This window comes from Cuculus canorus, chromosome 1 (assembly GCF_017976375.1).
Source record: "Cuculus canorus isolate bCucCan1 chromosome 1, bCucCan1.pri, whole genome shotgun sequence".
In the NCBI taxonomy this organism is placed as follows: Eukaryota; Metazoa; Chordata; class Aves; order Cuculiformes; family Cuculidae; genus Cuculus; species Cuculus canorus.
This window is the reverse complement of record NC_071401.1, coordinates 125,775,106-125,795,219: the sequence shown is the minus strand read 5'-3', so window position 1 is coordinate 125,795,219 and position 20,114 is coordinate 125,775,106. Positions and strand designations below refer to the sequence as shown.

Sequence of the window (20,114 nt, the reverse complement as noted above, 5' to 3'; positions counted from 1 at the left end):
GGCAACAGGAACACAAGAGGCTGCAAGCAGACGTATTCAACGCACCTGCTTTTGACTCAAGTTGGAAACACAAAAGCTCACACGGAAGTAAGGCTGCTCCGCTAGGTCATCACCAAAGACAAGAGGTACAGTTTTATGTCATCTTTTCTAACCCAGGCGGCAGGCAAATGGAGCTGTCCCAGCCCTCCCACACTGTGCCGTTCCCTGCTGCCTTTTCCAGGAGGGTTGATGTGTTTGATTGTCAATTGCACTGGAAAACAAGGCAGCCATGGACACTGGTGGTAGGAGGGAGGTGCCCCGACCCTGCTGGGCACAGGGGTCTCAGCAGTAATTGGTAAGCAGCAGTAGGTTATGTTCAGGGACACTACCTAGTGTTTCAGACACATTTGTGAATGTTTGCCCTTAGACAGGTCTTAGCACCTCTGAAATGTTAAAAATGTGCCACTTTGATAGGGTCTCCCACCAAGGTCTATGAAAGCAATTACCTTTTTGCATAACTTGTTGCATACTGGGCTCCTCAAAACATCAGCACAGAGTTCTTAAGAGTTAAGACAGGCGCTGCTGTAACCTCTCCACCACAGAGAAGCATCTGTGCCTGAGGACTGAGCTCACATTCGTAGACTCATAGAATGGTTTGGGTTGGAAGGGACCACATAGATCATCCAGTGCCAACCCCCCTGCCATGGGCAGGGACACCTTCCACTGGATCAGGCTGCCCAAGGCTCCATCCAACCTGGCCTTGAACACCTCCAGGGATGGGGCAGCCACAACTTCCTGGGCAACCTGTGCCAGTGCCTCATCACTCTCATAGTGAAGAAATTCCTCCTTGTGTCTAGTCTAAATCTGCCCCTCTCCAGTTTATACCCATTGCCCCTCGTCCTATCACTACAAGCCTTTGTAAATAGCCCCTCCCCGGCTTTCCTGTAGCCCCTTCAGGTACTGGAAGGTCACTATAAGGTCTCCCTGGAGCCTTCTCCGCGCTGAACAAGCCGAAATATCTCAGTCTGTCCTCATATGGGAGGTGCTGCAGCCCTCTGATCATCCTTGTAGCCCTCCTCTGGACCCGTTCCAACTGTTCCATATCCTTCTTCTGTTCATCCATAAAACACGGGCATTTCCAAGGCATTTCTTTATTCCCGAGCAGACACATAAGCACGCGCAAAGCACCCCACTCCTTCCAGACCAGCGTCTCCCTGGCCGAAAGGCTCCATGGGCAGCGCTGACAGGAGGATGCTCCGGCGGGAGGCTCTCTCTCAGAGAGAGGCTCAGGAAGCAGCCACTCCGCCGGCCCCGGCCCCGTGCGGCGGCAGCGTCATGGGCGGCAGGAACATAGCCTTGAGCTTGCCCGACATGCTGGCGATCTCCGGGTCCTGCGACTCATAGGATTTGACCAGCCGGGCGAACTTGAGGACGCCTGCAAGACACCGGGTGGGAGGAAGGGGAAAACGGGGTTCGGCGACCCAGGCTTCCCCTCCACCCCGCGGGCTCGGGGTCTCGACCCACCTTCGCCGTCGTTGCTGAAGCCGTAGGCTTTGATCACGTCTTGCTGGATCTGCGTGGCCACGGGCAGCAGGAACTGCAGCATCTTGCCCATGTCGTTGCAGGCGTTGTCCCGCGCCTCCTCCATGCGCTGCGCGTTCTCGGGCGTCCCGAAGGCCTTGATCACCTCCGCCAGCACCACTGCAAAGGGAGGAGGGCGCTCAGCTGCCAGCCTGGCTGCCAGCCTGACCGCCGTCCCGCACAGCCTCACTCACCCTTCGCCTGCTCCGCACTGAGCGCCGCCGCGGGCGCCGCCATGGCCCCCCCCGGCCCGCGCGCTGAGGGGCGAGGCCACGCCCCCCTCCTTGGGAGAGAGGGTGGCCACACCCCTTTCTCATGGGCGAGCGGAGAGTCCCGCCCCTCCCTCTCATAGGGTAGGCGAATAGTCCCGCCCCTCTCTAGTGTAATGACGGGTGGCCCCGCCCCATCTCTCTTTGGGCAAGGGGATGGCCACTCCCCTGTCATTGCAATAAGTGGCCACGCCCCTCATTGTAATAACGAGTGTCCACTCCCTCTCATTATAATAACGGTGGCCTCGCCCCTAGCTCTCATTGGGCGAGCGGATGGCCGCGCCTCCGTCATTGCAACGACGAGTGGCCACGCCCCCTCATTGTAATGACGGGTGGCCCTGCCCCCTCTGACATTGGGTGGGCAGCCCCGCCCACTCTCGTTGCACTGACCGGTGGCCATGGCCCTCCCTCTTATTACGCTGATGGATGGCCCCGCCCCTCCGTCACTGAGTAAGGGAGTGGCCCCGCCCCTCTCCCGTTGGGCAAACTGTTGGTCCCGCCCCTGTCTCATTGCACTCATCGGTGCCCCTGGCTCCTTTCATTGGGCAAGGGGGTGACCTCGGCCCTTTGTCTCATGGGGCGGTTAGCCCTGCCCTTCTCTCCTAGCACTGATGGCTGGCCCCGCCCCTCTGTCATTGTACTGACGGGTGGCCGCGCCCCTCATTGCACTGAGCAATGGCCCCGCCCCTTTCTCATTGGGTGAGCGGGTGGTCCCGCCCCTGTTTCATTGGTCTTATGGGTGGCCCCGCCCCCTCTTTGGACAGGCGTTTGGCCCCGCCTCCTTTAATTGAGTGATTCGCTGGCCGCGCCCCTCTCCCACAGGGTAAACAGATGGCCCCGCCCTTTCCTCTCACTGGGCGAGTGGGTAGTCCCGCCCCTCCCTCTCATTGGGTAGGTGAATGGCCTCGCCCTCCACCTTACTGATGGGTGCCCCGCCCCTCCCTCTCGTTAGGCGAACGGGTAACCCCGCCCCCTCCCCTAAGGCCAACGGGCAACCCCACCCCTGTCCCATCGGGCGAGCACTTGCTGTGTGTCCCCTCACTGCACGAGTGGGTAGCCCCGCACCGCTCCCCCTGGCCAGGCAGGTTTCCACGCCCCTTTCTCACTGCACCTGTAAACTACCTCTCAGCTCCGCTTCACTCCACGAAGACCCTCTTTCCTCGCTTCGCTACCCTAACACGCAACTCACCACCCATCCGTCTTCTTTCATGGTATTATATACTACTCCTCCGCAACTCCTGTCATTATACACCTGGGCGAGGCTTCCCGTTTAACAGGAAACCTACTGGACAAATACTAAAAGAGCTGAAATCACTGCCCATTTAGCCTCCCCCTCGCAGTACTCCATTCAGGCCGACTCACTTCTCGTTGAGGGCGACCATCACCGGACTGTCTCCAACACGGAACACTTTCTCTACCACCCCTCCCCGCCTTCTTCGCTGCATGCCGCACCAGCAGCCCGGCAGCGGCGGCAAAGCTCGGTCCCGCCGAGCCTTTCGGTCGTATGCAAATCAGGCACCTCCCATTGGCGCCGCCGCGGGGCCTGCCGGGAGCGGGCGCCGCGGTCCGCCTCGCCGGAGGGGGCGCTGCCCGCTCCTCGTGGCGTTCGGCGAGGGAGTGGCTGGTCGCGGCCGCCCCGTGGCGGGCAGAGGCCCCGCAGCCCCAGCGCAGACCTGGTTTCACCCACAGAGAGCGCCATTCCTGCCCATTCCCGAGGCACAGAATGAATGAGTCGTTGAGGTTGGAAAAGACCTCCAAGATCATTCAGTCCAGCCATCAGCCCAGCAGCACCCGTGCCTGCTAAAACATGTCCCCAAGTGCCACGTGTACACGCTTTCTGAACCCCTCCAGGGATGGAGACTCCACCACTGCCCTGGGCAGCCTCTGACAGTGCTTCACTGCTCTATCAGTAAAGAATTTTTTCCTATTGTCCAAGCTAAACCTGGTGCAGCTTGAGGCCATTCCCCCTTGTCCTGTCCCCTGCCACTTGGGAGAAGAGACCAGCACCCACCTCTCTACAACCTCCTTTCAGGTAGTTGTAGAGAGCAATAAGGTCTCTCCTCAGCCTCCTCCAGGCTAAACAAACCAGTTCCCTCAGCCGCTCCTTATAAAAATCGTGCTCCAGCCCCTTCACCAGCTTCATTGCCCTCCTCTGTATCTGCTCCAGCACCTTAATGTCTTTCTTGTAATGTGGGATCCAAAACTGAACACAGGATTTGACATGCAGCCTCACCAGCGCAGAGTACAAGGGCGGAATTGCTTCCCTTCTCTTGCTGGCCACACCGTCTCCAAAACAAACCAGGACGCACACCATTCCCCACTGACCTTGCATGGCCAAGTTTGCTCCTGACCTCGGTCAAAAGAAATGAACACAACACAGTCTTGTTTCTGGAAGGGTTTTTTGTTTGTTTGGGTGGGGTTTTTTTACCTTTTTTAAGAGCTTCATATATATATTTATATATATAAATTATTAGAATGTGTGTTGGGGCTTGGGAGTGCGTGGGGAACTTGATTTGGGTGTTCTTCTATAGCTGGGTTGTTGGTTGGTTTTGTTTTCCTTTTAAGGGTTAAGTAAATATATATATGGGGACCAATCGAGAGATACAACCGTGAAATCAGACACGCACGTGGGGGCAAGGGAGTCACAAGTTGCTACATAAAACTGCCACGTCTAATAGGATGTGCATGAGTTAAAGTACATCAATTAGAATGGGTGAGGGGAAAGGGGCAGCCGCCACCTTACAGACAGTCTCAGGATGCAGTATCGCTCAGCCGCATCAGCTCTCCCTGCGGGGCTTCGAAGGGGTTGTGGTGGTGACAAAGAGTCTTGAAAACAGTCTCCTGGTGCTTTGCACCTTGCGGCTGTGCCCCTTCCTGTTAGAAAAGCACAGCCACCACCTTGCAAACAGTCTCGCGGTGCTTTGCACTCCAATGTCTGGGAACAGTCCCTCCGCAGGCAGGAGCTGCCATCGTAGGGGTCCCGTGTAACACTTTGTTTGCATCTGAAGGGATGTTGGAGAACAGGAAGCTGCTCTGGCTAATCTGAAAAAGTTCCAGGCTGCTTTTGTGTATCACTAAGCAGTATCTTACATCTAAAGGGGGGTGAGGTGTGAGGAGTCATCTGGAAAAAGGGCTGTGTTGGGTTTTGAGTTCCTTCTTGGCTGCACCTCGTCCTCGTGGGAGCAGAAAAGGCAGCATCCTCATGTACATCAAGTCCTGTAATGCTCTGCACTTTTTATTTAATGCAACTATTCCCCAGAACAAAGGATGGAGCTGCTGCCATCCTGAATTCGCATCAGTCTTTGTCTCTTTGAGTTCTGTGCAACGCTGATTCTGTTTTCTTCAGAGTTCTGTTGAAATGGCATACCAATCATTTCATGTCCCTTAATGGTGTTTCAGTCCCTCCCTATTTTCTTTCCTCCACTTTCTGCTCCCAGGATGCTATCCTGTACTTTTTGTCCCATCTTCTCTTGCACTTTACTGCATGGTGGGATCAGGATGTGTTACTGCAGCTTCCCCTCCCCCAGGATTTGGTCGATCAATTGCTCCTCTTGAGAGAAAGACATGATGATGTCACTTGACAGTAGGTGTCCATTTAAAGGGGTTTGTCACTTTCTTTCTTCAGGTGACTAGGATTAAAAAAAGGAACAAGGCAATTGAGAGAGAAAGAGGCAAATAGTATTTTCCACCACCTTTCCTTAGTCTAGTGCCGCATGACGCTGATGGCTGGCAAGTTTTGCACGTACTTAAAGTAGAAGATGCTATCAAAAATGTACAGTGTTGCACCTCTCTCTCTCCCAACTTGCTTCCCATGCACATCCAAATGTTTGCTATTTTGGCAGGGGTGTTTGTTCTTAGTAAATGTATTACCATGTGTGAAACATAGAAACCTAGAATGGTTTGGGTTGGAAGGGACCGATAAAGGTCTTTTAAGTTCCAACCCCCTGCCATGGGCAGCGACACCTCCCACTGGATCAGATTGCTCAAAGCCTCATCCAGCCTGGCCTTGAACACCTCCAGGGATGGGGCAGCTATGACTTCCCTGGGCAACCGGCTCCAATGTCTCACCACCCTCACAGGAAAACACTTCTTCCTAAGGTCGCATCTAAATTTCCCCTCTTTCAGATTAAAAACACCCTCCTTTGTCCTATCCCTGCACCATCTGATACAGAGCCCTCCCCTGCTTTCCTGTAGCCCCCTTTCAGTACTGGAAGGTCGCTATAAGGTCTCCTCAGAGCCTTCTCTTCTCCAGGCTGAACAAGCCCAATTGTCTCAGCCTGTCCTCATATGAGACATGCTCCAGCCCTCTGATCATCTTGATAGCCTCCTCTGGACTCACTCTAACGTATCCAAGTCCTTTCTCTGCTAAAGACTCCAGAACACAGCATGCCAGGTGAGGTCTCAGGAAACTACCCCACAGAAGAGCAGCTGAAACCCCACTTAAGAACAGCCACTGAACAGCCACTTGCCAAGAATGACCTTCTTGGTGGCCAGTCCACAGCTGTGTCCCAGTGGCAAGGCAACCCTGCTTGCTGGTGTGGTCTCAAGCTGGAGTCACCCACCTGATGGGCAACACTTCCTTGTCCCCATCGCCTCTGCCACCCCCAGGCCAGGGCTGGTCCTGGGGGTGTACTTGCATGGACAGAGTGGTCTGCTTGCCCTGTGCTACAAAAAGAGCAGGTCCACACACCTGTAGTAATCTTCCTGTGTCGGGAGTGGCACGCCATGCAGAGGGTGATGGGCGTGAAGCCACTGCTGCTGTTCCAGAGCCAGGCGCTGCAGCTCTGCTGACTGTGCGTGCATGGCCTGGAGCTGATGTGCTGCTGACATGGGCGCAGAGAGAGAGCCCGGCAGGTCCCTGTAGGGTGCAGCTGTGGCCCCAAAGACAAAACAAGAGAATAAATTAAGTTAACACAACAGCTCCATCATCTCTCATGGCCCCATAGCTCCACCAAGACTCTACTGCACTTCCTTTCCCAGCCCTGCCCCTGTGCAGGACTTGCTCATCCCCTGACAGCGTAGGCCTGTCCTGTACCATGGCAGAGATTTGTTTAAAGGACCTCAGTTTCATCCACTCAGTCCCTTGTGACCACCTTGCCCCGTGGAGCATTCCCAATTCTCTTCAGAGATCAGCAGTCCCTGTGAGCAGCCTTACCGAAAAGCTGGTGGCGCAGCACTTCATTCTCATGTAGAGGGTGAGGCAGGAGAGGGTTGGGGATGGTTCCAGCTGGGTATGGTATCCGGGTGAGGTGTGATCCCGAGGCAAGTGGGTCGATCAGAGGGTGAACAGAGGCTGAGGCTGAGAAGAAAAGATATCACAAGATAATTGCCCTGTGCTTTGCAAGAGGTAACAAGGAGAAAGGCGCAAGGCACAAAACAGACATGGAGAAGGCCCATGTGTGTCAGGGATGGAATAATCTCAAGGCTAGACAACACAGTACACTTTCCCTCTGAGCGTTCCTCTTTTTGCCTGCACTGAATTTCACATAAACCAGTCTGGCATCACTCTGTCCCTACACTCCTCAGGGACAAGTTCTGCTCTTTAAAGTTGACTCTGCAAGGAGCTGCCCTGCAATCACACCCGTACTCACTATCACTCCTATCTGCCACCCCGGTTGTCATTCACGTGCATCCTCATATTCGGTGCTTTCATTTCCAGGTCTCATCCAGCACAGATGCTCAGTGCCAGCTACTCAAGTTGGCAAGTACTATCTAAGGCTGAAATGCAAGATACTATTTATATGAAAGCTGCTCTTTCCAGTGTTTTGGACTGAATGGACATTCATTTGTACTTGATATCATCTCTGAGCAGCTGTGGTTGCGTAACACTGGGTGTCTACCTGTGACTCTGCCATCAGATCCCACTGACTGCTTGCAATGCCTGAGCAGGCACAGCACCTTTTCCTGTCATATTGTAGTTTGGGCTTTGCTTCCCTGAGGATTTTCATCCCTGAACTTCTCTTAACCTTGCCTTCCTGTAGGATGTGGAAATAGAAGGGACGACTGCTCAGTTCTGAAGGACAGCAGCCTCCAGTTCCTTACAATTACCCCATCTTCTCTCCCATCTATCCCACCATCTGCAGTAAGAGCCAGAGTAGCAAACTAGAGAACCAACATTTCATTAGTCCTAAGGATATTGCCAAAACTGCTGTTAGCAGGACTCCTGCTCCCAGAGCAGACCACAGTGTGAGGGATGCAGTCCACAGCAGCACTACCCCAGGAGCTGGTGGGACCCCAGCACTCACGTTGCATCCCCAGAGATCCAGAACTAAGGACATGGTGTCAACAACTCTGCTCGCTGCTAAGCAACAAGTTCACAGACACCCCAATACCTGCAAAAGATGTGAGTCTTTGGAGGGATGGGAGCAACAGCAAGGCTGAATGACTGTGATGTTGACCTCTTCTGGCTGAAGAGGTGGATCTGGGGCCTCAAAGTCTAGTCTTGGCAGCCCTTGGGGCTCCCCAGAGTAAAAGGAGCCTAAAGGAGGGCAGGAGCAGTAGGAGGGACAGCAGGGCTTTGGGCAAGGCACCCACCACCACCGGGTCCTTACCTGCATGGATAGCATCCTGCTGGTGGAGATGGAGGTGGGAGTGGATGTGGGAATGCTGATGATGATGAGGTGTCACATTGAGCATCTGCAGCCGGGCCAGAGGGTCGTTGCTGAGAGCAGCCACCCGCTCAGCATGCTGGCGCTCAGCTGCCAAGCGCTCAGCGTAGGACATGTCGGGACGAAGGGTCGGGCCAGCTGCCAGCGCCAGCCTCTCCCGCTCCAAGTGGCCCAGCCCTGGGTGGAAGGGAAAAGCCGGATGAAGGCCAGGGGCTGTCTGCAGACTCAGCCCGCCATGGCGCGGGAATGGATCCATGGCAGCAGCTGGCACGGCGTGGAGCTGCTCCAACTCGGCTGGCTTGACTTCGAAGCCAGGCTTGAGACGTTCACGCAGGTCCCGGTCCCTCAGGTCTCGCTCACGAGCTTCCCGCTCCCTCAGCTCTCGCTCTCTTGTTGCTGGATCACTGCTGTAGATGGCTGGCACATTGTACCCCAGCAAGCCTGGATCAACCGCACCCAGTGGCACATAGAAAGGGTGGTTGCGGTTGCTGGGGGACATGACGTGGGGCCGTGCATATTCACTGAGGGTGCGCAGAGCCGGGGTGTCGGGGCCCAGGTACGGGGGAACAGTCGCTACAGCACTGCCCTGCTCGAAGGAAGGGCGGTGGGGAACCGGCCCCAGGGATGAGCACTCAACCGGCCGGCCCTCCTGGGCCATCTTCTGCAAGACAGCAGAGAGACCAGCGTCAGGGTCCCAGCAGGGAGCGGCCAAGGGGGTCCTTGAGCATCTGCCCCGGCTGCGAAGTGGCAGCGGGACCCCCTGACCTACCACGCTCCTCTCCAGCTCCCGTTCCTTCTCCCGCTCCCGCTCCTTCTCCCGCTCCCGTTCCCGTTCCCGCTCCTTCTCCTCCCGCGCCTTCTGCTCAGCCTCTCGCCGCACTTTCTCCACCAAGTCTGCCCTTTTCTTGGCCAGCTTGGAGCCATCAAGGGGCACGAAGTACAGGTCTGTGCGGGAGCAGGAATTGAAGCCACGGTCCAGGTGTTTGTTGAATCTGGGGACAAGAGGCAAAGCCTGTCAGCGCAGAAGGGCAGGGATGGGGATGGGGTTGGCAAAGCTGAGCCTGGCACTGTGTGAAAGGGAAAAGCATCATGGAAAAGGCAAACAGGCACAGCTGTACTCCATGCTCAGGGTGACCTCCCCTCCCCTGCCCCATACATCCCTCCCGAGCTGGGGGACAATGCCCCAAGAGCCACCCCTCACCTGGCTGACTGGCTGGCATGGCTCGGCACATCCACCACCTTGGGGGGTGGTGAGGGGCTGCGAGCAGGTGGCACAGGGCTCTCGGGCGGCTCGTACTCCTCTGACGGCTCCTGCTTGATCTGTGCGGCGCTGAGAGGGAGCGGGGGTGGTGGGGGAGCTGGGGCTGCCATGCTCCCCGGCAGGGGTGGTGGGGCAGAAGGAGCCGGCGAGGGGGCTTTGTAGCCCCCTGCCACAGGGGAAGAGGCCATCCGGTAACCAGGAGGGGTGGCTGCTCGGAAAGGGGTGGCTGAGGAAGCAGGAGGCGAGCCTGGCTTATAGGGGGCTGGGGGCTGGAAGGTGGGGATAGGGGAAGCCGCCCGCTTCCCATAGGGAGCCACAGCTGAAGGGGGGACCGGTGGGGAGACGGTCTTGTAGGGGGCTGCAGAGGGGGAGGCCATGGTGGCAATGACAGTGGAGAGGGTGGTGGCAGCGGAGGTGACCGGAGGGCCAGCCCCATGGGCAGGGGAGGGGGGCGGCGGCGGGGGAAAGGTGTAGGTGGCAGGACTCTGCCCTGGTGGGTGAGCGCACATGCCAGGGTAGCTTCCCTGGGAAGAGGCAGCGGAGGAGGAAGAGGAGGAAGAGGAGGAGGATGAAGAGGAGGAAGAGGGGGCTGTGGCAGCAGCCGAGGGAGCCTGGCTGTAAGCAGCCTGGCTGTGGGGAGGGTAGAGGCGCAAGCCATAGGTGGCATGGGAAGGGTGATGGGTGTTGGACTCCACGCCATGGGGGTAACCCCCGGGCGGCTGGGGAGGAGCTGTGGCTGCTGGGGAGACCCCCCCGCCGCTCCCATGGCCATGATGGTGCTGCTGGGGTGGCTGCTGGTGGTGGGGGGGCTGGCTGGGGAAGGGGGCGGCGGGGTGGGAGGCGGAGTTGCCCAGGGGGCGGCTGTAGGGGGGTGGCCCCTGGCTCCAGACGGGCTGGGAGGGCAAGGAGGGCTGGGTGTACTTGGGGGGCTGGCTGGACACGGAGAGCCCACTGGGCGGGGGGAAAGAGTGGCCGTAGGAGGCACTGTAACTGGGCAGGGGCTGGGAAGGCTGGGGGTACTGGGCTGAGGAGCTGGAGGGTGGCAGCGGCGGTGGGGCATAAGGGTAACGGGAGGGGGCCAGGGCTGGCGCCTTGTCCTGCCCCATGGCATGCGGTGAGGGAAGGTGGCCGCTCAGCGCCTGCCCCACGATGCCTGGGGAGCTGGAGGCAGCCACTGCGGTGTTGAGCGGCCGCAGGGCTGGGGGAGGAGGCAGATTGGCAGAGACGTGCGGGAAGGAGGGGGCTGAGGCCGGGGGGGCAGCTGGAGGGTTGGCCGGAGGTGTTTTTTGAGGGGGGAGCCCCCCGACTACTGACGCCAGGGAGATAGGGGTGGTGGGTGGTGGATTGTGCTTAGCGCTGAGGGGCTGCTCACGAGCTCCAGGGGCTGGGAGCCCCCCTACTCCGCTGGCAATTTTGGCCCCAACCTGGACCACATTGGCTGTAGGGTAAAGAGGAGCATGGGTGGAGGAGGAGGAAGAAGAGGTGGAAGAGGAGGAGGAAGAGGAGGAAGGGGGGGCAGAAGGGGCAGCAACACCAGAGGAGGAGGAGGCGGGGGTCTGAGGGGCTTGAGCTTGGAAAATGCGGGAGGCCTGGCCCTCCAGCTGGGAGTGGTAGCTCCCTGAGGAGGGTCCCTGGGGGTGCACCTCGCCTGGGAGCCCAAAGCTGGGCTCAGCTGGACGGGCCAGGCTGTCCGGAGGGGGAGCTACTGATGGGCTCTGGGGGAAGAGTGGAGGATGATGGTAGGAGTGAGATGGCCCCTGGGACAGCACAGAGGAGGAGTCGGAGTCATTCTCCACGCTGCCAGGGCTGTAGACACTGGGTGAGGTGCTTCTGTTATCCTGGTCAATGTCCCGTGGGTCACTGCTCATCTCATCATTGAAGCTGTGACCATCAAGGCTGTCAACATCAGATGGGGATGGAGGGCAGGGCAATTCCTGAAGTAGGAAAAAGGAGAGAGATGCTATGTGGCCTCCCAGACTATGCGCAACACTTTTCAAGTTCCCAGAAAACTTCCTCTCTGACCTTTCTCTGTCAGCACTAGAAAGCCACACAGAAGGAAGGGAGGCATCATCTGGCAAGGTATAAATAACACCAGTCCTCCTGCCTCCTCTTGGAGCAACTTCAGTGCTCTTAAGTTCTTCATGAGCACCACAGGCTCAGGGAGGAGGTAATGATGGGTGCCTTGTGTAGAGGCACAGAGGGCAGGCAGGGAACTGTTACTGATGAGGCTGAGAGTGAATAGACAGGAAAGGTCCTAGCACCACCACCACCAACAACGATGGGCTGTTAGCCAGGGTATGATTCAGGTGACAAGTGGCAACACACAGCACAGCCCAACACAGCCCCCTAGAATCGCTCTTCTTGTCCCTACAGGGCTCTTTCATGATGAGGAGACCCACTCCCTTCTGCCTCCCTGGCCTCAAGTGTTTCCTACTCTGGCTGCCCCACTTCTTAACTCCTGATGACTTCCCTGTACTTCCCAGTCCTCGCTCCTTCCTACCACCTCCCAACTCATGCAATGAAGCATCGTCAATTCAACAGTTAGAATGGACAATTAACAAGTGCCACTATTGAGCCTGGAGCTTACAAGAGAGGCTAAACTGAAAATATCACTGTTGAGCTGAACAGCGTCCACGTGGAGAAATCACATCGGTGTAACCACAGTGGCTCAATTACAATGCCCTCATAACGAAAGCAAATATTCCTGTGTTTGCAGTTCTTTAAGGCCAGTTCCCTGAAAAGGCTAATAGGGAACTGACAAGTGCAAGAGCTGAGTCTTCCTCCATCTGCCTCAGCACCCATCCAGCCCAGTGCTGTCGGCATTTCGGAAAAGCCTTGCCAGAGCGACGCAGACTGTGTGCATGAGCAGGTTTCACACAGCTGTCACCCAGAGCCAGAGCCAGGCTCTTGCCACTGAGCTGGAAAAGGCAGGGCACATACCCAGCTCCTAGAGTGTGGCAGGCCCCTGCAAACAAGGCAAAAGATGGAGAGCCTCCATCTGCTCAGCCATCATTCCTGGTGGCATTTTGGTAGAGAAGCAGATGCCATTTAGGCTGGGAGAGCTGCAGTACAAAACCAAAGGTGCCAGAGCTTCCAAGCAGCAGGAATCTCAAGCCGTGCAGGTGTGAGCGCTGGTAGGGAACAGGAGACTCCTTTGCCCTGGATCTATCCAATCACAGCAGGGACAACTTACCTCGGTTTTATTTTTTTTGGGAGCATTCGTGTCCTCCCCTTCACTTTCTGAGATCTCTTCTGTTCGGCCCTGCTTGCTGCCTTTTGGGGTGCAGGATTCCTCCACCCGGCCTTTCTGCATGGGAGAGGAGGAGAACAGGGAGGTGGGAGAGTCACAGGGCAACTTCCTACTCTGCCAGACCTTCACAGACTGCAGTAGGTGAGACACAGCCACCACAGAGTGTGTGCTGAAAAGCTTAGCAGTGCAACAATGAGCCAGAATATGGCAAAAATTAGCACTAAAAAGGGTCAGTGAGGCTGAAAACTGGTTCTTGAGAGATGATGGGAAGTGCAAGATGCTGAAAATGAGAGGAAAAAGGGATTCCATCCATTCCAGAGAGGTAACCCAGCATGGGTTCCTCAGTGGATCCCTTCTGGTCTTCACCCCTGGATCTCCAAACAGATACTACCTGGCCTGGGCAGTCCTCAGGCACCCCCAATTTGCGTATTAGCTTATACTACCTTTGTCGCTTGTCGGGATTTCTCAGCCTTGCCATCACTGCTGGAGGTGCTGACGCCGCCAGGGGAAGCTCGACCCCGTGACCTGAGCTCCTCTCGGGGCCCTGGAGTCTCTTTCTTCCGTCCACTCCGCATTGACATCTAAGAGAGGGATGAGTGCATCAGCTCTGTTTTGCATGTCCCTCCAGTCCTGCCCCGTCCCCAGCCTCCAAAAGCCCCTGAAGCTCTGGCAATCCACTATGCCAAACTAATGTCCACAAGCTTTGCTGTGAGCCTCAGTCCCAACCCACAGCTCCAGCCTGGCGCTGGTGTCCCACCCTGCCTCTCCCATCTCACGTACTGAGTCCTTGTTCTGTCGTGTCTTCATTCTTTTGGGTGTAGGACCCCCATTCTCCTTGGCCCGGTTTGATGAAAACATAAAGTTTTATCACTCTGCACCCCCTTCAGTTGCTCCCTGGAAGGTGGAGACAGGTAAAAGCAGTTCTTCTGGAAGGAGGTGTATACCAGCAACGCAACAAGATCCTGGTGAATCCTGAATGGCAGACAAAGAGATGAGAGGGTGAGAAAGAATGAGTGGACTGTGTCCTTTTGTGGTCTCCTATAGAAGTATGACAAAATTATTACCGTTTCCTTAATTACTATTTATAGACACAGGGACCTTTACCGAAAATGCAATAACATAAAAAATACTCTGCACAACAAACCCCCCGTGGCCTTTGCTGAGGGGGTGTTATACAGCTCTGCCCTCTCTGGAGCATATGCACGTGCATACATAGAACCATCATATCACGCATGAAAGGTGACAAGTCTGGCCTACGCTATTTAGTGTTCAAGGTACACAAATAGGTGCAAGAAAATGCATTTAGCTTTGATTTTCTGTGACGCAAACAGAATCAACTCTGTTCAGCTTGGAGTGCCTGCCTAGGTCTCCTTCATCTCCATAAGCTGCACTGCTTCTCAGGGACCACAGAAGAGTCACACCCAGAGGCACAGAGCACGTCCTTTACACTTTGCAGCAGTGTGAAGATTTCTGAGCTCCCTCTGAACAAATTTCATAGAATGGTTTGAGTTGGAAGGGACCTTAAAGATCATCCAGGTCCATCCCGCCTTGCAATGATCCACATCCCACAGGATCAGGCTGCTCAAGACTCCATCCAACCTGGCCTTGAACACCTCCAGGGATGGGGCAGCCACGACTTCCCTGGGCAACCTGTGCCAGTGTCTCCCCATGCTCATCATGAATAAATTCCTGCTCACATCTAGTCTAAATCTGCCCCTCTCCAGTTTATATACACTGCCCCTCGTCCTATCACTACAAGCCTTTGCGAACAGTCCCTCCCCAGGTTTCCTGCAGGCCCCCTTCACGTACCGGAAGGTCACTATAAGATCTCCTTGGAGCCTTCTCTTCTCCAGGCTGAACAACCCCAACTCTCTCAGCCTGTCCTCGTATGGGAGGTGCTCCAGCCCTCTGATCATCGTTGTAGCCCTTCTCTGGACCCGTTCCAACCGCTCCATATCCTTCTCACGTTGAAGGCACACCCTTTTTATGTTCGCTACATCCAAAAGCACTGTAGGTATTTCACAACCTGTTATGCCACACAGTTCCTAGTCTGGAGTATGAAATCACTGTTCAGACTGAAGGTGCAGGAACTGGAATGAAGTGATTGAGGGATATTGCTCCTGAAGCTACTTTGCTTGGCTCTATCCAGCTCAAGACTTTTTGCACTGCACTTCTGTACTGTGCAGGTGTAACAAAAAAGAGATTGTTCTTCCCTGGTCTGTCATTCCAGCTCCTACACTCAGCCTCTGGAATGGACAATCTGAAAGGAGAGAAAATGTGTCCTGTGGATGAGGCACCAGGAGCAAAGCTCCACATTCCCTGGGTATAACCTGATCTGATCTGGAAGCACAGGGACATTTTGTGAATAAGAAAACCTGAGATTTGGGACTACAGCCATCACAGACATGGAAGATCAGCTTCCAGCCAGCCAGTGCAGGAGCAGGAGCAGTCTGGACGCACTTTCATTTCTTTGACGAAGGAGTTCAAACCAGGGATCAAGAGCAAAGGCAGCAGATAGGAGAACTCCTGGGGCCCTGCGCAGCCTGGCTGCTGGACTGTGTGGCCCTGGGATTGCTACTTTGCACTGTCTCCATCTCCCTACCGGTGAAAAGGGAGTAATGACACTGGCTATCTCTTGTGGGGCTCCCTGATCAATGCTTAGAGAAACCCATTCAGAAGGTAGTTGGGAAGAGCAGGGGACCGTTTGTTTTCATCTCATTAATATTTTATTTGACCCTCATCATGAAAGCCACAGGGGAGTCATCCAGCATTTATTCCCACACACAACAATTCATTAATTTAGACCTCTTCTTTAATAGAAAAATAGCTCACAATGCTTTATAACTGACCTAATGGAGGCAGAGCACTCTCCTAATCCTTACCAGCTGACGTGTTTTATGGCTTTACATTCCTGTTACACTTTGGCCTTTGGTTGCCAATTCAGCCAGTTACACTGATGTTAATCTAGATAAGCATCTGGATTTAACATTTCTTACATTAAACTAACATTTTAAGTAAGACAATCCTAATTTAACCCAACTTCAACACATGCCATGTTGGCAACCTTCAAGTATTTGCTCTGCTCTGAACAAACCAAGCAGCAACAGCACATTATCAATGTGTCACATATCTTTCCATTCATTGAATCACAGAATTGTTTGATTTGGAAGGAATCTCAAAAAATCATCTAATTCCAACCCCCTGTGATGGCCAGGGACACTTCCCACTGGATCAGGCTGCTCAAGGCCCCATTCAACCTGGCCTTGAACATCTTCAGGGATGGGGCAGCCACAGCTTCCCTGGGCAGCCTGTGCCAGTGCCTCACCACCCTCATTCTGAAGAATTTCCTTATGTCTAGTCTCAATCTGCCCCTCTCCAGTTTATATCCATTGTCCTTCATCCTATCACTACAAGTCTTCGTAAAATGTCCCTCCCCAGCTTTCCTGCAGCCCCTTCACGTACTGCAAGGTCGCTCTAAGGTCTCCTCGGAGCCTTCTCTTCTCCGGGCTCAGCAACACCAACTCTCTCAGCCCGTCCTTGTATGGAAGGTGCTCCAGCCCTCTGATCATCTTTGTAGCCCTCCTCTGGACACGTTCCAACAGCTCCATATCCTTCTTATGTTGAGAATTCCAGAACTGGACACAATACTCCAGGTGAGGTCTCACAAGAGAGGAACAGAGGGGCAGAATCCCCTCCCTCAACCTGCTGGCCACTCATCTTTTGATGCAGCCCAGGACACGTTTGGCCTTGTGGGGTGTTTGCACACTGGAATGGGTGACATGGGTCGGCTGGGGAAGTTTCGCTCTTTGAAATGTTCAGGACTTGTGTGGATGAGGCCCTGAGCAAGCCCTCCTAGATTTGGCGTCATCCCTGATGTGAGCAGGAGCTTGGGCCTGCAGAGGTCCCTTCCAGATGACATCTTTGAGTAACCCATGTTGTCTTTGACTAATTTACTTTGCATTTCTTAGGAAAGGGACCTCCGTTCAACAGGGATGCAACCCACCCCTCCCACATCAAAGAACCAAACGTCACAGTGCAGCGCACAGGTCTCACTTCAGCTTTCCAGTAATGCTGTAATGACAATTACGGTCTTCTTTCTAGAGAAGGAAGTCAAAGAAATAATATGCAGCCAACCACATCCTGAAACTTCCCTTTTTTAAAAGAAATACCAACTCGGTACTTCTGTCAAAAGCTGAATATGCAGTGCCAAACAAAGCCAGAAGCAAAGAGTTATGTCTCAGTAGGCATAATTAACAACTGAGGCAGGAGATTCTATTGCTTAGAGGGCAAAGACTTCCCTATAACATATAACAGATCTGACCCATGCATTATTAGGCTCAGTACAGCAACTGTTATGTCAGAGGCCAGATGAGAGGATGCCAACACTGCCTTCTAATTTTAACAACCATGAAATAAAAGACTGCAATGTGAGCCGTAACAATTAACAAAGTTACACCTAACCCTTCCCATCACAGGAGATCCCTGTAAATGTCTTCGAAGAGTTCTTAAGGCTCTGTGGTTCTGGAAAGAAAATGAGACATTTGGCAGTGCTGCTGTCTAAGGGATAACCTTTTTCTGGCCCTGCAAAGCCCTTTACAGGTTTGATTGAGTTATGAGGCATCGCGAATTGCTGCTTTCTGTTTGCATTTCATATAACCCAGCTTGGTTTGGCTTACTGCCCAAACCCCTCCATATTCTCTCGCAAGCCCCGGTGCAGTTTCCTACAAGCAACACACACTCAACAGGCATCCTCATGTGGGATCCAAAATGGATACTGCTCCTCCTCCTCCACAGCTTCAAGTAATTCTCCTTGCCAAAGGTAGGCTGTCTGCACAGGCAGCCAGGAGATCACGGGCAGCAGTTCCTCTTCTATTAAAGGATGCAGATAAACCCTCCCTACCCAGGCTATAGTGTGGAGCAACTCTTCACCGGTAACAAAACTGAAATCAAGTCAATCTCAAATGAGATGCACTCAAATTTTACCTACCTCACTACACACCCTTGGTCTCTCTTAGAAAGCCGTGTGAATGCTTGTCCTTGGCTCAGGAGAGCATCTACATGTTAGAATGAGGGTCTGAGAAAACACATTTCCCTAGATGGCAACAGCAGCAGAAGGAATGGGAACAGGACCAAATTGTCTGGGATGGTGTTTGGGGTCCCAGATAGGACCGTAAATGACAAACCAAGCCACGTGCCCCAAAAGCTTGCACATGCCTGTGGCTTTGCACAGGTACACCCAGTACACGTCCCAGGAGCAGGAAGGTGAATTCCAGTGATACAGGGAAGTCTCAGAGGTACCCCCAAATCCACTGAGAGCTGACGGATTTTGTCGCTTCAGCTGGTGCTCGACGGCAGAGCAGACTCCAGGATGGGCAGTCGGAGTCCAGGGCTCCATCTGCTTGAGAAGGTTAAACATCAGCTGAGATGCAGCTAGCCCTCTCAGGGCCAATGACAGGAGAAGGGAGAGCTAAAGGCTCTCAGTATCCATGCCACTTATTTAAGGAAAACAGCTAACACCACCATTAATTCAGCAGTGTTTCTTTAGCTAGCAGACATTTCCAGCAGCCTTTCTTTAGCTAGCAGACATTTAAGGCCTGACCCAGTCTTCATTGATATTAACTGCTGGTACTCAGTTGTCAATAGTTACCACAGCTTCTTCTATTTCTTTTGGGAGAAAAAAAAAACCCAACCAACATTTATTATACTTGGTTTTATTATCTACTACTCCTGATCTTCTCCGACTGTAACATCTCAGTAATCTCAGGCTGATTTAGACCTGGTCCAAGCAGGAGGGGAGGCGCAGCAGGCAGGACGTGACTATCGTACGTGACACAGGAGCTCATCCTGAGCCAGCCAGCGATGATTTGCAGGTGGAGAGGAATAGCACTGATGTAGCCTCCTCTCTCCACTGAGGCTTCTCCTAGGCCCTGCCTGGTAGACCATACACCAGCTGGAGGCAGTGAGTGCAAAGATGTCAAGGTGCATGGCTGGATCATTCAGTCTCGAAGCAGAAATGAACTAAAAATTTCCTGTGCCAGCCATGAGGAACCCAAATACTTCAAGAAGCAGCAATTTGACAGCATCTATACTTTTAAACAAAATGGGACAGCACTTGTTCTCTGGTCCTGGATGACTGGTGTTACACAGCTTGCACCCACATGGCATTATCTTTCAAAAAGGAACGGACATATCTAACCTGGCCACCAGGAATAGGTATAGTCCTACACCAACTCCTAAACCATGCTCAGGCATCATCTAGAAGAGAGCTTGTTAGCACAGGTCAAAGACCATACAAAGGAACACCATCCTAATGGACAAACAGCGCACCAGTGCTGCGGCCCTTTTAGTTTGTTACTACAGACATAGCTAGCATTACCTTCCACTAGATGCCGGTCTACGGAAATAAGTTTGGAGTCAGTGAAGTTCCTTTAAGTACAGATGTTCTGAAGCTCAAACCTCTTGTTTTCTTCAGATGGGAACAGCTGAAAGTACACAGTGACTATTCCTTAAGCCATTTTTTGAAATGCAGGAACTACATCCGAAATCTGACAGGAAATCAAAGGCATTTGGCATGCAAAAGCATGGACTGAGAAGTCAGAAGGTCTGAGAACTAAACTTGAGTTTGCTGCTCTGTAATTCATTAGCTCTGTGTTCCCACCCTGTTTTTTCTCTTCTCCCTTCTGCAAAGGCACTGGTTAGCACTGGAGGCAGAAACCAGGGTGGCAAAACAAACACAGCTGCTTTCTAACACATTGCAGATGATGGAAAGTGTCCTGAAAGTCAGATGGGATGATAACTGATGGATCCCTCTTGACAGGTAAAGACCACTCAGATGGGAATGCCCACTGCAGCAGTACAGCCAGGGGACATACAACTTGGGTGAGAAGTCAGAAGCTGGCCCATGTATACACACACGCACACATATATAGGTAACTACACACATATATCTACCGAGTGAACGACAGTCTCAGGCATTTTAACTCCTGCCTCCATTCCCCCCTTTTATAAAATGGCAGAAAAATTCCAAGAAATGTTATTAAGATTAACAACTATGTAGTACCTCGAAAACACAAAGTTTTGCCCAAACAGTGCTATCAGACAACCTGAAGCACATTTCCCAATGGCCGACTGTCTGACTTCATGCTGGAACCTTGGTGTCTTACTAC

The 20,114-nt window shown here is 53.6% G+C and overlaps 2 protein-coding genes and 1 non-coding gene across 6 annotated transcripts in view; all 3 read right to left on the bottom strand.

Annotated features, from left to right (window-relative positions):
• Positions 1-880: 880 nt before the first annotated feature.
• On the bottom strand, positions 881-3,321 carry C1H12orf57 (chromosome 1 C12orf57 homolog). Of its 3 annotated transcripts, none has more exons than XM_054056705.1 (3): positions 3,192-3,321; positions 1,504-1,680; positions 881-1,414 (listed from the first exon to the last, which is right to left on the bottom strand). In XM_054056705.1, coding segments are annotated over exons 1-3 (327 nt in total). In that variant the 5' UTR covers positions 3,193-3,321; the 3' UTR covers positions 881-1,265. The 3 variants fall into 3 exon arrangements, with proteins under 3 accessions (XP_053912680.1, XP_053912679.1, XP_053912678.1); XM_054056704.1 differs by lacking the exon at positions 3,192-3,321 and adding an exon at positions 3,019-3,140; XM_054056703.1 differs by lacking the exon at positions 3,192-3,321 and adding an exon at positions 1,755-1,905 and having other exon boundaries at positions 890-1,414.
• LOC128851029 (U7 small nuclear RNA) lies at positions 3,087-3,146 on the bottom strand. The gene has a single exon (XR_008448318.1). It is a non-coding gene; the product is annotated as a U7 small nuclear RNA (small nuclear RNA).
• An 897-nt stretch (positions 3,322-4,218) lies between the features above and the next one.
• Positions 4,219-20,114, bottom strand: part of ATN1 (atrophin 1) — a 28,946-nt gene continuing 13,050 nt past the window's right edge. For both annotated transcript variants that reach the window (XM_054056681.1, XM_054056680.1), the window contains exons 2-10: positions 13,729-13,920; positions 13,392-13,529; positions 12,892-13,005; positions 9,639-11,632; positions 9,207-9,429; positions 8,381-9,098; positions 6,985-7,128; positions 6,520-6,700; positions 4,219-5,458 (exon numbers count right to left, since the gene is read on the bottom strand). In XM_054056681.1, the coding sequence (XP_053912656.1) occupies positions 5,425-5,458; positions 6,520-6,700; positions 6,985-7,128; positions 8,381-9,098; positions 9,207-9,429; positions 9,639-11,632; positions 12,892-13,005; positions 13,392-13,529; positions 13,729-13,806 (3,624 nt within the window). In that variant the 5' untranslated portion in view covers positions 13,807-13,920 and the 3' untranslated portion in view covers positions 4,219-5,424. The remainder of the gene's footprint in view (positions 5,459-6,519; positions 6,701-6,984; positions 7,129-8,380; positions 9,099-9,206; positions 9,430-9,638; positions 11,633-12,891; positions 13,006-13,391; positions 13,530-13,728; positions 13,921-20,114) is intronic.

Bases quoted from the DNA above. Each gene is read 5' to 3' on its own strand.
- C1H12orf57 (XM_054056703.1), bottom strand. From the start codon at position 1,797: ATGGCGGCGCCCGCGGCGGCGCTCAGTGCGGAGCAGGCGAAGG. The intron at 1,681-1,754 runs GTGAGTGAGGCT...CTCCCTTTGCAG, and splicing joins CAGTGCGGAGCAGGCGAAGG to TGGTGCTGGCGGAGGTGATC. The intron at 1,415-1,503 runs GTGGGTCGAGAC...GGTGTCTTGCAG, and splicing joins CTTCAGCAACGACGGCGAAG to GCGTCCTCAAGTTCGCCCGG.